At 44.3% G+C, this 14,263-nt stretch overlaps 1 protein-coding gene and 1 pseudogene across 2 annotated transcripts in view; both read left to right on the plus strand.

The window, feature by feature from the left end:
• The window catches only part of CD84 (CD84 molecule), a 30,765-nt gene extending 28,390 nt beyond the window's left edge, over window positions 1–2,375 (plus strand). For both annotated transcript variants that reach the window (XM_006168821.3, XM_006168822.3), the window contains one exon: window positions 779–2,375. In XM_006168821.3, coding sequence (XP_006168883.1) covers window positions 779–844 — 66 coding nt within the window. In that variant the 3' untranslated portion in view covers window positions 845–2,375. The remainder of the gene's footprint in view (window positions 1–778) is intronic.
• LOC102498640 (microtubule-associated proteins 1A/1B light chain 3B pseudogene) lies at window positions 1,213–13,282 on the plus strand (annotated as a pseudogene).
• Window positions 13,283–14,263: the final 981 nt, after the last annotated feature.

Raw genomic sequence — 14,263 nt, forward strand, 5'->3', positions numbered from 1 at the left:
CAAAGGCCCCAGAGAACCAGAGCGAAGGACCTTTACTTCCTCAGTGATCAGGAGGGGGAAGGAAGAGAAAGGAAAAGAGGGAGAGAAGGGAGGAAAGGAGAGCCAGAAAAGGGGAAGGAGACGTGAGAAATGAGGGGCTGGGATCTGAAGGAGAGTGGGAGGAAGGACAGTCACCTCATTTCTCGGCTGGCTGGCCATCAGAGAAAGAGATAACTCTAAGGATTAATCAGGGAGACCGGAAACACATTTTGAGGTAAACCCTTACAGACAAGGGGGATGACAATGATTAATCAGTCCGTGTGTAACTGAAACCCTGAGACTCCTCAAGCCAATAGGAAGGGTGTCTGGAGCACTCTAAAGGGTGTCTGGAGCACATCTCATCTGAGATGCTGCCGGTGACTCGCCACAGGGTAGAGGTGACAGTGGAGTTACTGGGGCACAGAGAACTAGGCTCTACCAGGAACAAGGGAGGCTGGGAGCTTGACCTGGAGCCTCAGCCCAGAATCAGTGTCAGGACAAACCAAATACTGTCCATCTCTCATTCTACTGCTCCTTTCTGCACTAAGAAAATGGCCCAGAAGCTCCTAAATGGAGTGACTGGAGTAGAGTGAGGGACACAGCACGGGGCAAGGCCCTGCCACCCCAGGTATCCCCAGCATGGGGAAAGCTAGAGCGTCCCCACCCTTCAACCCCAAGCCACATCCTTAGCTCTCCCAGGCTCCTCAGGGGACGGGAGTTCCCTGGCAGCACCTGTTCTCATATCCCCCTCTTGAAACAGATGGAGAAAGCTGACACCCAGAACAGCAAACCTCCTGGGACTCCAAGCTATGAATTCGTGATCTAGGCCACCAGCTACGCACTCTCTCCAGGCTTTCTCTGCCCAGTTCTTACCAAGAGATTGTAAATCACCACACCCCTGCATACAAGCCAAGCAGATGAGCCTGCGTTGCTGGGCCTAGCTTGTGCCTAGACGGACAGATGGATCCATGCCCTTTCTGAAGAGCTCCCTCTGGATCGGTGACAGAGCAGGTTCCCAGAGCAGCGCTTCCCAAATGTCCACATCACAGCCCGTGTAGAAAACAGTATTTTCACAGCACACGAGGGAAGCAATCAGGGTTGCTCATGTCTGGAGGCTTCCCATGACCGGAGGTGACCACTCTACCTGGCAACCGTGGGAGGAGGAGATCAATATGTTGCACACCTGCAATGTCCATGGCACATCAGCAAGGACTTCCTGCTCACACTCAATACACTCATGTGCCAGGAGCCCTGGGGCAGGCCCTCTACCACTCCCTACAGCATCTGCAGCAAAGGGGAGCAGAGTGTGAACTGCGGGTCAGCGCCCACAACCTGCTGCGCAGTGTGCACCGAGGGTCAGAGCCCATATCCTGCTGCCCAGGAAGCTTCCGGCAGAGTACAGTGGGTGTGGCCAGCTCAAACATAGACTGCGGTACTGCAGGGAGGCTGCCAGAGTGCAGCTCTCAGTCTGTAGACACACTCCCTAGCGGAGTGTCAGAAATGTGATTTCTGCAGGGTCTGCTGTGCTGGGCACCGTTTTCTTAGGCTCTGCTTCAGAAATCTTGGAGAGTTTTCTCTCTGACCAAGTTTGCTCTCTGCAGCCTTAGTAAGAAGTAGCAGCCACACCCAGTACTCCCACTCCCCAAAAGGAATTGACCAGCAAAGTTTCTTCCACTTCAGGAGAACTGGGTGTAAACAGATCACCAAAACAAGAGATCTTGAAGGAGGCAGAGTCATTCTTCGGAGGGAACTTGGGGGGCAACAATGCAAGGGTTGAGACTGGGTGCATACCAGTTCCTAAGGCACAGCTCAGAGAGCCGTGGGGTTCGAGCAGATACTGAGTGCATTGACCCTGATGTCTCCCACCAGCACACAGCCAGCTGGCTCAGGCCAGCCTTAACTCCCAGCAGTGAGGAAGGATCACCTACAGCTGAGCAAGACATTCACGTGATCTTCCAAGGAAGCATCTCCCTGTGTTAGCCAACATAACTAGCCACATCCAAAATTCCCACCCCAGCTCCAGGCTGGACAGCAGAGATAAGTTGCATTTAGGCAGAATGAAGGAGTCAGTGCTAGAGAATGGATCCACAGAACCATCTAGTACTGACTAGCCCTCTGTTAGAGGCTCTAAGGCCCCAAAGTATAAAATGAACATAATGTCTGCCTATGTCTGGTGGAAAAGGCAACCCCAGCACAGACATTTCAATTTTCCTGGTATCACCAGTCAAAATTAATCATGCCCCCCCCCTTTTTTTTCTGGAGAGGTTTTCACTATAGGGCGCGTGCGCTCGCCAGACAGAGAGACATCACCCCCCCAGGGGGGATGGTCACACCGCAATCCCTTCTCCTCCATTCTCCTCTCGGGATCTTGGGCACGCCCGCACACACGCCCAGTGTGAGTTTTAAGCCACCGGGTCCAGGACGCGAACCGCGGTCAACTACGTGGGAGTCCAGCGACATAGCCATTACGCTAACTGCTGGTTCCCAATCATGGCTCTTTTCACACCCTTTCTTTTCCCTTTTGATCCTTCTACAGGGGATTTCAAAAAGTTTGTGGACAAAAATAGAATTAAATTATGATTTCATTGAAGTATAAGAAATTTTGAAATCTTACATAGTTTGTTTTTAGTTTTGCTATAGAACACATGACTTGCCAGTGACACACACACACACACACACACACACACACACACACAGAGAGAGAGAGAGAGAGAGAGAGAGGGAAAGTGAGAGGGCACTCCCTGGGGAGAGGACCATGCCAAAATCCCATCTCCTCCATTCTCCTTTTGGAATTTTTTGAGCACACATGCACATGCGCCTGGTGTGTCTTTCTAGCCACTGGGTCCAGGATTTGAATGGTGCAGGTGGCCACATGGGACCTAGTGCTTTAACCTCCACACCACCTGCTGGCCCCATGTATTTTTTTTTTAATGATACCCACTTTCTGTGAATTTTCTGAATACCCTTCATCTCACTATAATTCATTTCACACTGCCTTGCAGCATAAATAGCTATTTGTTTTCTTCACCACATTGTACACTACTTAAGGGCAAGATCTGTGACTTAGCAATGCTTTACTCACTCCTGTAATCACTGCCATGCAACACAGAGCCTTGCACCCTGTGTGTGAGCAATAAATGCTGTCATATAGAATCGAGAGTGGCTGGTCAGCTCCAATACAGGGTCCTTGGTGGGAGTAGAGATCAGTAGAAGCTAACAGCACAACAAAAATCAATTCCAGCAAGCAAACCCGGGATGCAGACCCCAGGGGTCTCCCAGGGATATAAGGAGATCTTGGAGGAAGAAGACTTTCAGAGTTAGACCAACTAGGTTAACTGAAGCACTGAATCAGGTGTGAGGAGGTGAAAACTAGTGCCCTGAGGAGGGGCATGACAGAGGAATGAAGAGACTTGGTCACAAGGGATGGAGAAGTCCTGAAGTGACCCCGAGAAAGCTGCATCTCTCCTAAGAGAAGATCACTCCTCGCTCTGCAGAGGAGTTGGGGGATCGCTCCTGAACGTCTTTGTTCTCTAGCCTGGCCCTTCCCCCCCAGGTACATTGAGCTCACTCAATAAAATCCTAGGGTCTTAATGCCCCATTGTGTAGTAAGAAAAAAAAAGAAAAAGAAAAACAGGAGGCTCAGCCATGGTGGTACAGGTGGTGGCATACCCATCTGCAGTGCTGGAAGCCACATGGCTAACCACAGGTTTGTATCCTGAGTTGACACACCAGGTGTGTGCATGCCCAGGACCCTAGCTAGCTGGAGGGCTGGGGGGAGGGGATTACAGCCTAGTGAGACCTTGTTGAGATTACTTGTCTCTGCTATCTCTTTCCTGAAAAAAAAAGTCTATATAATTACATATATCCGCAGAGACAAACAGACACAGCCACACACATATATACTGGGAGGGAAGGTAGTCAGAAAACTCATGACGGATTTTCCTATGCAAAAATCCGTCATGACTTTTCTGACAAATACACACACACACACACACACACGCACACACACACACACATATTTACAGTGAGAGAGAGAGAGAGAGAGAGTGGAATCGGAAGCAAGAGTTCCATGTTCTTCCAGAGAAGCAAAGCTGGGCTAGGACCATTGCACAGAACATCTTGAGGTGGCCTGTGGGCTCAGGGCAACGCTGCTCTTGTCTCTCAATGCTTCTTTCTTATGAATCTCCTGATTAATGGAGATGTGAATCAGCCCTCTCCCTAGGGCTCAGTTCTCAGGTTATCTTTCTGTGAAATGAATTCATCGTATTTTCCCCTTCACAGATTTCCAGAGGAACTGGATTGTGACCAATAGGTCTATTCAATCTAAGTATTCTTCCAATGGAACAAAATCTTGTATCAGAACAAGACGTGCCAGTTTTGTTTTTTGGGGTTGTTTTTTTAATGAGTATTAAAATAGAAACTTCAGGGACAGGGCCCTCTAGTGGTAAGCTTCAGTAAGTCAGGCCAGTCCCTCTGCTGCAAACAGCCAGGTACTTTACCAGGGGACTCAAATGAGAAAATGAGAAGTGCTGCAGTTCATGTCTCTTAGAAGAAGAAAGTGAAGCTTGTTTGAAGCACGATTTTTAAAAAATCTATAGTACACTCGAAACTACACGTCCCATACAAGAAGAGTTTGACCGGGTCACCTTGGAAACCAGGCTTAGGTGGGAAAAAACTGCCAGATCTGAGCTGTGACAGGTTCCTTCTAGAGAGAAGAAATGGAAGGCAGTATTTTCATCTAGATCCATTACTTTTCTTCTGCTTGATTCTTCTCTGAATTCCCCTTGATTTGTACAGTTTTCATGAGAATAATTAGTGGCAGTCACTACTAGCTGTAAAATGAAGCTTGGAAAGTGGAGACCATTAAGAGGAAAAGCAGCGAGCAGTCTCACAGGAGTGCCCAGGTCTGAGCGCTGGCTTGTGACCTCAGACAAGTGCTTTAACCTCTTGTGCCTCAGCTCGTCCATCTGTAAAATGGGAACGAGGACACTTCTTCCCCTGCTCGACTGATGCGGAGATTAAATGAGGTGCTATGACAAGAATACGTCTGCAAATGATAAAGCTCTCGGTCATTTTATAAACTGTTCTTAACATAGCCAGTATCTTCATAATACGCAAATCCAAACTTAAGAAATAAACCTCTTGCAACAGAAATGTAACAGCAACTGTGCCGAATTAATGTTGGGTACCAAACTTTTAACTTTCAGTCCTCTTCAGATATATTTTATTATGTGTCAAATCTGTTCCCTTTATTATAAGGAAGGTCCTCAAAACATTTATGAGAAATGCTGTTTAGCACCAAAATTAATTCATACTGTTCAAAGTTTATTTATTTCTTCCATAAGTAAGAGAGACAGAGAAACTACACCCCAACAGGGTCTTGGCACAGAGTACACCTCAGCCTCATCCAGCCCCTAGTCATGGGCACACACAAGCCCGAGCACTAACAAAGCCTCCAGACCCGAACCTGGAACTTACCACGTGGGTCACCCTCGCAGAGCATCGAGATTTTACCACTGCATCACCATCTGGCAGCTAAGCTCAAACTTTAATTCCATTTTTCATGAACTTTTTACAGTGCTCTCCTATTTGGGGGCAAAAAAAAAAAAAAATTTTTTTTAATCCATGCAGTTTTTTTCTAACATGGATTTTCCACAAACGTTTGAAGACTCCTTGTATTTCATTTAGCATCCCTCTAGCTACCTGACACTATCCTGTCTCCCCAGTTCTAGGAGAGAACAGAGACTATATCGCAATAATCAGTAACAACAACAGTGGAAATGAAGAAACCCTTGTGTACGACCGGTACACTAGATGTCACTATAACAGTCCTGTAAAGTTGAAGTTCATTCTTTTATTTTACATGAAGGCCAAGGGAATAAATGTCTTAGCCAAGTCGGAAAGTTGGAAAGATAGGATTTGAACTCAAGACTCTTGGCATCGAGGGCTATGCACTTGCATTCTGCTACCTGATGTGCATTCCAAACACCTGGCTCTTTGCTCCAACTCGATGCATAACCTGTGGACCACAAATATCTGTTCAATGAATATTGGCATATACTAATATTTCAGAGGTACTGAAAGTAGTTCACTTAAAAGATGATTAGATTAAAAATTACTTTCATAATCAGAAATAGTTACTTAATTTTTTATTTTTTTGGAGAGGTTTTTGCTATACGGTGTGTGTGCTCGCCAGATAGACAGAGAGAGACAGAGAGACAGAAAGCGAGAAATCACCCCCTAGGGGAGAATGGCCACACCGCAATCCCTTCTCCTCCACACCGCAATCCCTTCTCCTCCATTCTCCTCTCAGGATCTTGGGCACACACGCACACACGTCCGGTGTGAGTTTAAGCCACCGGGTCCGGGATGCGAACTGCAGTCAACTACATGGGAGTCCAGCGACATAGCCATTACGCTAACTGCTAGTCCCATCTGTCTGCATTTTGAGAAGAGCTAGTTTCTTAGAAACAAGGGACCCAAGTCATAAGCATTTCTGATGAGTTGTCATGAAATAAAGAGAAACAGCGTAAATTTCTACTAACACCACAAGAATAATACAGAATACAAAAAGAGGTAAGAATGTGAAAAATTACGCTGCATTAACTAGTGGTTAGAAAACAGCTGTGTACATTTAGACTTTAACAAGCCCACATTCAAGTGTGAGGATCTTTTGTGACTTTTCAAAATGTAATAACATGTTAATACATTTTTGACAAAGGACTGTTTATAGAAGTCCTGAACTCTGCCTTGGGGAAGCAAAGTAAAAGCGAGTACATTCCCTGTTGAGAAATGTACATTGAGAATTCGTCACAAAATGGATGATAACTATTAGCTCTTGCTGACTGATTGCCCAGACAGCTTTGAAAAACCCCACACACAAACTCTAGGTTTGGGTCGCTTCAACTCTGTGACCTGAAGAATGGTCATATCTTTGCAAATGAGAGACTTACTGTAGGCAAATAATGACTTAAGTTACCCGTCAGAGAATCATTCAAATGCACATAACTCAACTCTTTCCTTATAACCCCCTGTTTCCCCAACTTGCTCTCCTTCTGCTTTCCCTCTGTGAAATAACAGACCACCATAATCATAATAGCTAACGTTTATCAAGTGCTTACATTCTCTGCCCTGTTTCACATGTACTCACTTAAATTCTGTAAGAAACATTCCAACTCATCTGTCTTATGAACTAGAGACATTCGTCTTCCATTTTACAAATTAAGAAACCGAGTCTGAAAGGCTAGATAGTTTGTCCAATAAATAGGAAAGTGCCGAACAGTGTTCTTTGTTTTATTTCATTTTGTTTCATTTGATTTTACTTATTCCATGAACCATAGAGAGAGGAAGAGGGAGGCAGTCACTCCCAATAGGGTCTTCATGCCATTATTCGCCCCCAGCCTCAGCCAACCCTGGATCATGGGTACATGCATGCCCATCATACTCAGGGAGGTCTCTGAACCTGAAACCGGAACCTTCTCATGTAGGTCACCCTTACACAGTGTTGTCTCACACTGTATGGCCTCCTGAACTGTGTCCTTCACCACCCAAGGCAGAAAATTTGTTATTCTCTACCTTCCTTTGTTCTTCCTATGCCCTGAACTTCCCTCTACCGCCACTTGGCTATTAGGTCCTGTCAGTTCCAGCTCCTCTGTATGGCCCTTTTTTTTAATGAGAGAGAGAGATTTTTGCTATCGAGCATGTGTGCTTGCCAGAGAGAAAGAAGCAAGAAATCATCCCCAGGGGGATGGCCACACCGCAATCCCTTCTCCTCCATTCTCCTTTTGGGACTTTGGGCACACACACCTAGCGTGAGTTTTAAACTGTCGGGTCCAGGACTCAAACTGTGGTTGACTATGTAGAAGTCCAGCAACATAACCATTATGCCATCTGCTTGGTCCCTTTCTCCCCCCGCCCCCATATGGCTCTTCTCAACCATCCTCCTCAGATTGCCCAATTCTCGAAAGCACCCCCATGCCCTTCTCTCAGGCCATTCCCTTGTCATGTGTTGCCTGGGCTGCAATGCACAAAGAGCACTTTTTCTGAAACTCAATCTTATCACTTCATTTTCCTACTGAAACATTTTCCTGCTAGCACTTAATTTCCCTACTGAAAATTGTTCCTGCTATCACTTCATTTCCCTACTGAAAAATTTTCCTTAGCAATTTCATCCCTCAGGTCTTCCAGGCCCTTCTCCCCACTGCTCCACAGTAGTGGAGCCACACAGTCTCACAGCATTATCACGGATCCATGAGCCCTCCCCACACCTGTCCCCAGGTCAAGGCTCTGCTGGAATGCCCTTTTATCCTTTCCATCTCTGGATTTTATATACTTCGAAGATGAAACCAAATATCCCCTCTTTTTGTAATCTTCCAAACTCCCCCCGACCGAAGTCAAAGATAGAGTTTTCTAGTTACACTCCTGCAGTTTCTAAGTACAGAGCAATAGCACAGACCACATTCTGTGATAACTACATAGGTGCAATATTTTCCAAACTGTCTCTTCAACTGGTCAGTGAGTTGGTTGGGGTCAGGAAACTTTCTTCCCCTTTTTTATGTCCCCATCATGAAACTTGGTTAATGAAACTTGGAATAAAAAATGTTTTAAATTTAAAAAATAAATATTTCTTAGATTAAGTAAGTAACATGAACATAAAGATTATGCTCACTAGGGGAAATGCCACTAAGCCTGTTTCAAAAGCTAGGAGTCATGTTTGCAACAGGGTATCTTATTCTTTTTACATGTCACCTCTCATTTCATGCATTTGTAAATATCCATTAGCAAAGTCTGACCCATAAATGCTATGTTGGTACTGCCTACAAAATGGATCTACAGGCTCCATTCAGCAGGTAAACACAATACGTACTACCTTACAATGCATCTGCTCTTTTTGTGTCTTACTTGTTCTGTTTTTCAAGAAAAGAAGAAATGCAGTAAGTCACTGACACACAAAGCAGATGGTCAATATGATAAAAAGCCCTGGGTGGTCAGAACACAGACACCAAGAGACTGAGAACATAAGACCAGGAAAAGAAATCTGATGGGAGCCTGGGAGGAGACTGAAAAACTAGAGGCAGGAAGGAATAATACCAGAAACATCAAGAACCCACACAGCAACAGAGGAGGCTAGAGACAGAAAGGGACTTCAGCCTTGATCGACTAGAAGGAAACTGGACACTTACATCTCATGTTTGGAGGGCCATCTCCCTGCAGGGCAGGAATTTTATCTTAGTGCTCTTTCAAACAGCAGCATCCCATAACAGGAGCTAGTGCCTAGTGGAGCTTTCAAAACAGTTTTTGAACTGAACTGGGACTGGGGACTAGATATCAGGAGAGGAGAAGGGATCCTGGAAACCACCTTCAGACTCTGAGTTTAGGGGACCGGAGAATAGGGATTGTCTGTGTCACCCAGAGTGTCACTTGGAGGAGGTGGGATAAGGGACTGGACTTTTAAATAAGGAGAGTGAGGGTCTGGTGACCTCAGAACCACTGGCGCAAGACTTCAGGATGTTTTGTAAAACCCTCAAGGGGAAGTGACTTGCTAAGAGGTGATGTGTAAGACAACAAATGGAAGCTACTAAGTCTAAGAAAGTAACCGTTCCTTTATCCCCTGCATGTCAAAGAAATATATAAACGCATTCATATCATTTCAAATAAAAATCAATGTAAAAGTATGCAGATTGAGCAATGTCACTAAAGAAGTGAACTCGTTCCCTTCCATGGAACATTAAAGAACAAAAATTGAAGCAAATAAACAACAAAAACCCAGAAACTGACTGAACTAACCTTCCAGGAATTCTAGAAAACAGTCAGAGGTTTATAACAACTAATCAAATACTCAGTTAACAAAAGCCACAGGCCCAGCCATGACGGTGCACATGGCTAAGGCTCTGCTCCACAGTCTGGGACCACATGGAAGGCCTGGGTTAGATTTCCAGTCCAACCTGATGGGCAGGTATGGTGGCATGAACCTGTGATCCCAGCAACTCAGGGAAGCTGAGGCAGGAGGACAGGAAGCTCAAGCTGGCCTGGGCAACATAGTCTTTCAAAAATAAACAAACATTCACTTTCAAAGTGGTAAGAAAACTTTCATGTGGAGCCACCAAGCGGAGTAGTGGTTATGGTACTGGATTCCCATATGGCTGACTGCATTGCGAGTCCCAGACCCAGTGGCTTAAAACTCATGCCAGGTGCATGTGTACATGCCCAAAATCCTGAGAGGAGAACAGAAGATAAGGGATTATGGTGTGGCCATCCCCCCTGGGGGCATGATTTCTCACTTTCTCTGTCTCTCCAGTGAGTACACACACCCTATAACAAAAAATCTCTCTCAAAATAAAAAAACAACATTCTTGTGGTATTTTCATTTGCCCATTCTAACCCCTACCCAGTCCCAGCAGCAAGCTTGGTTTACAAGAGACAGATGCTCAGTTCCCAGAAGGAATAGAATAGAACTTAATTTGTAAAATTCTAATCTGTCTGGGGCCTGCACTAAGAATTGGTCTCTCTTTCACCTAACTCAGATCTGAGGTGGGAAAGTGTCCCTGCTGAGAAAGCTGCAGGAAGACCACAGACCTGCAGAAACTGTGATTATGAAATTAAGAGACTATGAATTAGAGGGACTAGCAGATGGCTTAATTGCTACTTTGCTTGACTCCCGCTTAGTCAACAACGGTTCAAGTCCCAGACTCAGCAGCTTAAAACACACCAGACATGTATGCATGTGTGCCCAAGATCCCAAAAGAAGAATGGAGGAGAAGGGATTGCAGTGTGGCCCTCTCCCCGGGGAGTGATTTCTTGCTTTCTGTCTCTCTGTCTCTCCAGCAAGCACACACACCCTATAGCAAAAAATCTCTCTGAGAAAAAAAAAAGAGAGAGAGAGAGAGATTATGAGTTAGAAATACAACAGACCATCTAAGCTCCAAGAAGAAACTTGGGCAAGACTGAACATTTCAGACATTCAAAAACAGCCAGATGTGTGGAACAATTAAGAAAGTCCAAAAAAGGCATGCAAGAAAGAAAGGGTGATCTGGTGGTTAAAGTAACGAGATGCCATATCGCCCATCACATAGTTCAAATCCTGGCCCTGGTGACTTGAAAAACACACTAGATATGAGTGTGTGCATGCCCAAATCCTGACAAGATATGGAAATGGAGGTGCTTTCTTTTCTCTCTCCCTCTGAAGAGTATACATGAACATATGCACTCTCTGGCCATAAAAATAATAAATAAAAAAAGGTGACCCCTTATCAATAATCTAATTCTATACCTTAAGGAACTGAAAAATGAAAAGCAAATATAACCTCAAAGCTATTCGAATAGAGAAAATAATAAAATTACAGCAGACATAAATCAATACAAAATAGAGGAACAACAGAGAACATGGAGCTGGACAGCGGCGCAGTGGTGAAAGTGGTGAAAGCACAGTGAGGCTGATCCACATGGAAGGTTCCTCGTTCATAGCCAGAGACCTCCCTGTGTGCACTGAGCACGTGCATGCCCGTGATTGAGGACTGCCTAAAGCCGGGGATAAATTCTAACACCAAGACCCTGTTGGGACTGCTGTTTTTCTTTCTCTCTGTCTCTCTCACTCAGAGAAAAAAAATAAGTAAACCCTTTTAAAAAAGAAAGCCAGTAGAGGAAATGGACAAAATCAAAAGTTGGTTCTTGAAAAGATCAGCAAAATTGCTAAGTCATTAGGTAGATTGACTGAAAAAAGAGAAAAGACTCAAATTACTAAAGTCAGGAATGAAAATGGAAACATTACAACAGATTTTACAGATATATGAAAGGATTATGAAAGAATACTATGAACAACTGTATGCCAACAAATTGGATATCGTAGATAAAATGCCAAATTTCTTTCTTCCTTTCTTTCTTTTTTTTTTGGAGAGGTTTTTGCTATAGGACGCATGCACTCGCCAGAAAGACAGAAAGAGATAGAGAGATAGAAAGCGAGAAATCACCCCCCGGGGGGGGATGGCCACGCCACAATCCCTTCTCCTCCATTCTCCTCTTGGGATCTTGGGCACGCATGCACGATGGGAGTTCTGCAAATGCGCCGGCATTAATGTAAGCCATCGGGTCCAGGACTAGAACCGCAGTCAGCTACATGGGAGTTCAGCAACATAGCCATTACGCTAACTGCTGGCAAATTTCTTGAAAACATACAACCTACAAAGATGCAATCATGAAGAAACAGAAAATTTGCTTAGACCTATGACTAGTAAGAATAGTAAATCCAGGGACTAGCAGTTAGCACAATGGCTATGTATGTCATTGAACTCCCATGTACTTGACCACAGTTCAAGTCCCGGACCCAGTGACTTAAACTCATGCCGGGCACATGTGTGTGTGTGTGTGCCCAAGATCCCGACAGGAGAATGGAGGAGAAAGGATTGCAGCATGGCCATCCCCCCCGGGGGGTGATTTCTTGCTTTCTGTCTCTCTGTCTCTCGCTGTCTCTCTGGTAAACACACACGCCCTGTAACAAAAACTTCTCCAAAAAAAAATATAGATAGATAGATAGATAGATAGATATAGATAGATAGATAGATAGATATAGATATACATATATTAAATCCAGAGACAAGGGAAGTCACTGTTACCAAAGTCAAAGCTGCTGTTATCCCCAGAGGCCTTGAGACACTCCACCCAGCCCAGTCACCACCACCCAGGTCCTGAGCTAAGCAGTTGGAGAAGACCTTCAAGCAGCGTCACACTTCAAACAAAGAATAGATGTCTGATTTATCTGAGAACAGTGTTCTACCAAAATACCGTGGTAACAGAATGGTGCAAGGATGAGAAACAGCTTTCTGTCTTGGATAAAACCAAGTTCCTGGTACTTGATTATGTCAACATGAATGAAATCAAGATAATTAGAAGGCACCTACAGCTCAACGCTGATCAAGCCTTCTTCCTCCTAGTGAATGGACACAGGCTGGTGAGCGTGTCCACGCCCATCTCCCAAGTATACAGAAGTGAAAAAGATGAAGGATTCCTGTATACGATCTATGCCTTCCAGAAGATGTTTGGAATGAAGCTGTCGGTTAAAACTAATAAAATGTAGCTGTTTAAAAATGTTAAAACCCTCACCAAAGGGAAAAAAGGATATTATCAACTGAGATTGATCACTTCGTCTAGTCACAGATCATCAAAACAGTAGTGTTCCCACCTAGGAATTTTAGGAAGTTGTTTTTGTATTTCACACAGAAAAACTGAGCTCCAAATGAACACATTCGGCTTTGGAAAAAAACATCATTTAACCTAGACCATCTTGTTTGCAAACTTCAGGGATTTAAAATAAAATACTTTGCATTCTAAATATATATGTGTATTAAATTCATAATCAAAAACTTCCCAACAAAGAAAAGTCCTGCATCAAGTGGCTTCGCTAGTCACCGAACATTTCAGAAAGAATCAGTACTAACCCTCCTCCTACTCTTCCAAAAATCGAAGAGGAGTCTGTCAGTCTACTCAATCTTTCATAAGAAAATATGATTCAGTTCCTGGTAAGGGCTCTCTTTTTGGGTTGTAGATAGGTACCTTTTTGATGTGGCCTCACATAGGGAGAGAAAATTGGAGCTCTGGTTTCTTTTTCTCTTCTTATAAAGACACAATCACATAATGGGGGCCCTATCCTCATGACCTCATCCAAAACTAATCACCTCCCAAAGATTCCACCTCTAAATGCCATCACATTGGGTGTTAAGACTTCAACAATATGAATTTGGGGATGACACAAACATTCAGTTCATAACAAAAAGGGACCACTTCTAACCCATTCTATTAGGCCACCATTACCCTGATACAAAAGCCAGGGACACTAAAAGAAAAAAAAAAAAACTACAGATCAATATTCCCTATGAATAGTAATATAATAAGTGACAAACCAAATTCAGCAACCTATTAAAAGGATTATTCAATGTGACCCAGTGGAATTTATTCCTAGAATGCAAGAATGATTCAACATAAAAAAATAATTAATGTACGGTTGATTCTGGTCCCATAGTGCAGTGGTTAAGCACTATGCAGAGAAAGCCAGAACTCACAGGGCTGAGCAAGGTTCAAGTCCCAGCCCTGGTGGCATGAAAAAGATACTGGGCACACATATGTGTGCCCAGAACCCTTATGGGATGTATAATCAGAATAAAAAGGGTTGCTGCATGACCAGGTCCCTTTGGTGGGATCCTCTCATTCTTCTTTCTCTCTCCTTCAATCTTTCTAGTATGCACATGCACTCTCT

The sequence above is a fragment of the Tupaia chinensis genome, unplaced genomic scaffold (genome assembly GCF_000334495.1).
Source record: "Tupaia chinensis unplaced genomic scaffold, TupChi_1.0 Scaffold146187_1, whole genome shotgun sequence".
In the NCBI taxonomy this organism is placed as follows: domain Eukaryota; kingdom Metazoa; phylum Chordata; class Mammalia; order Scandentia; family Tupaiidae; genus Tupaia; species Tupaia belangeri.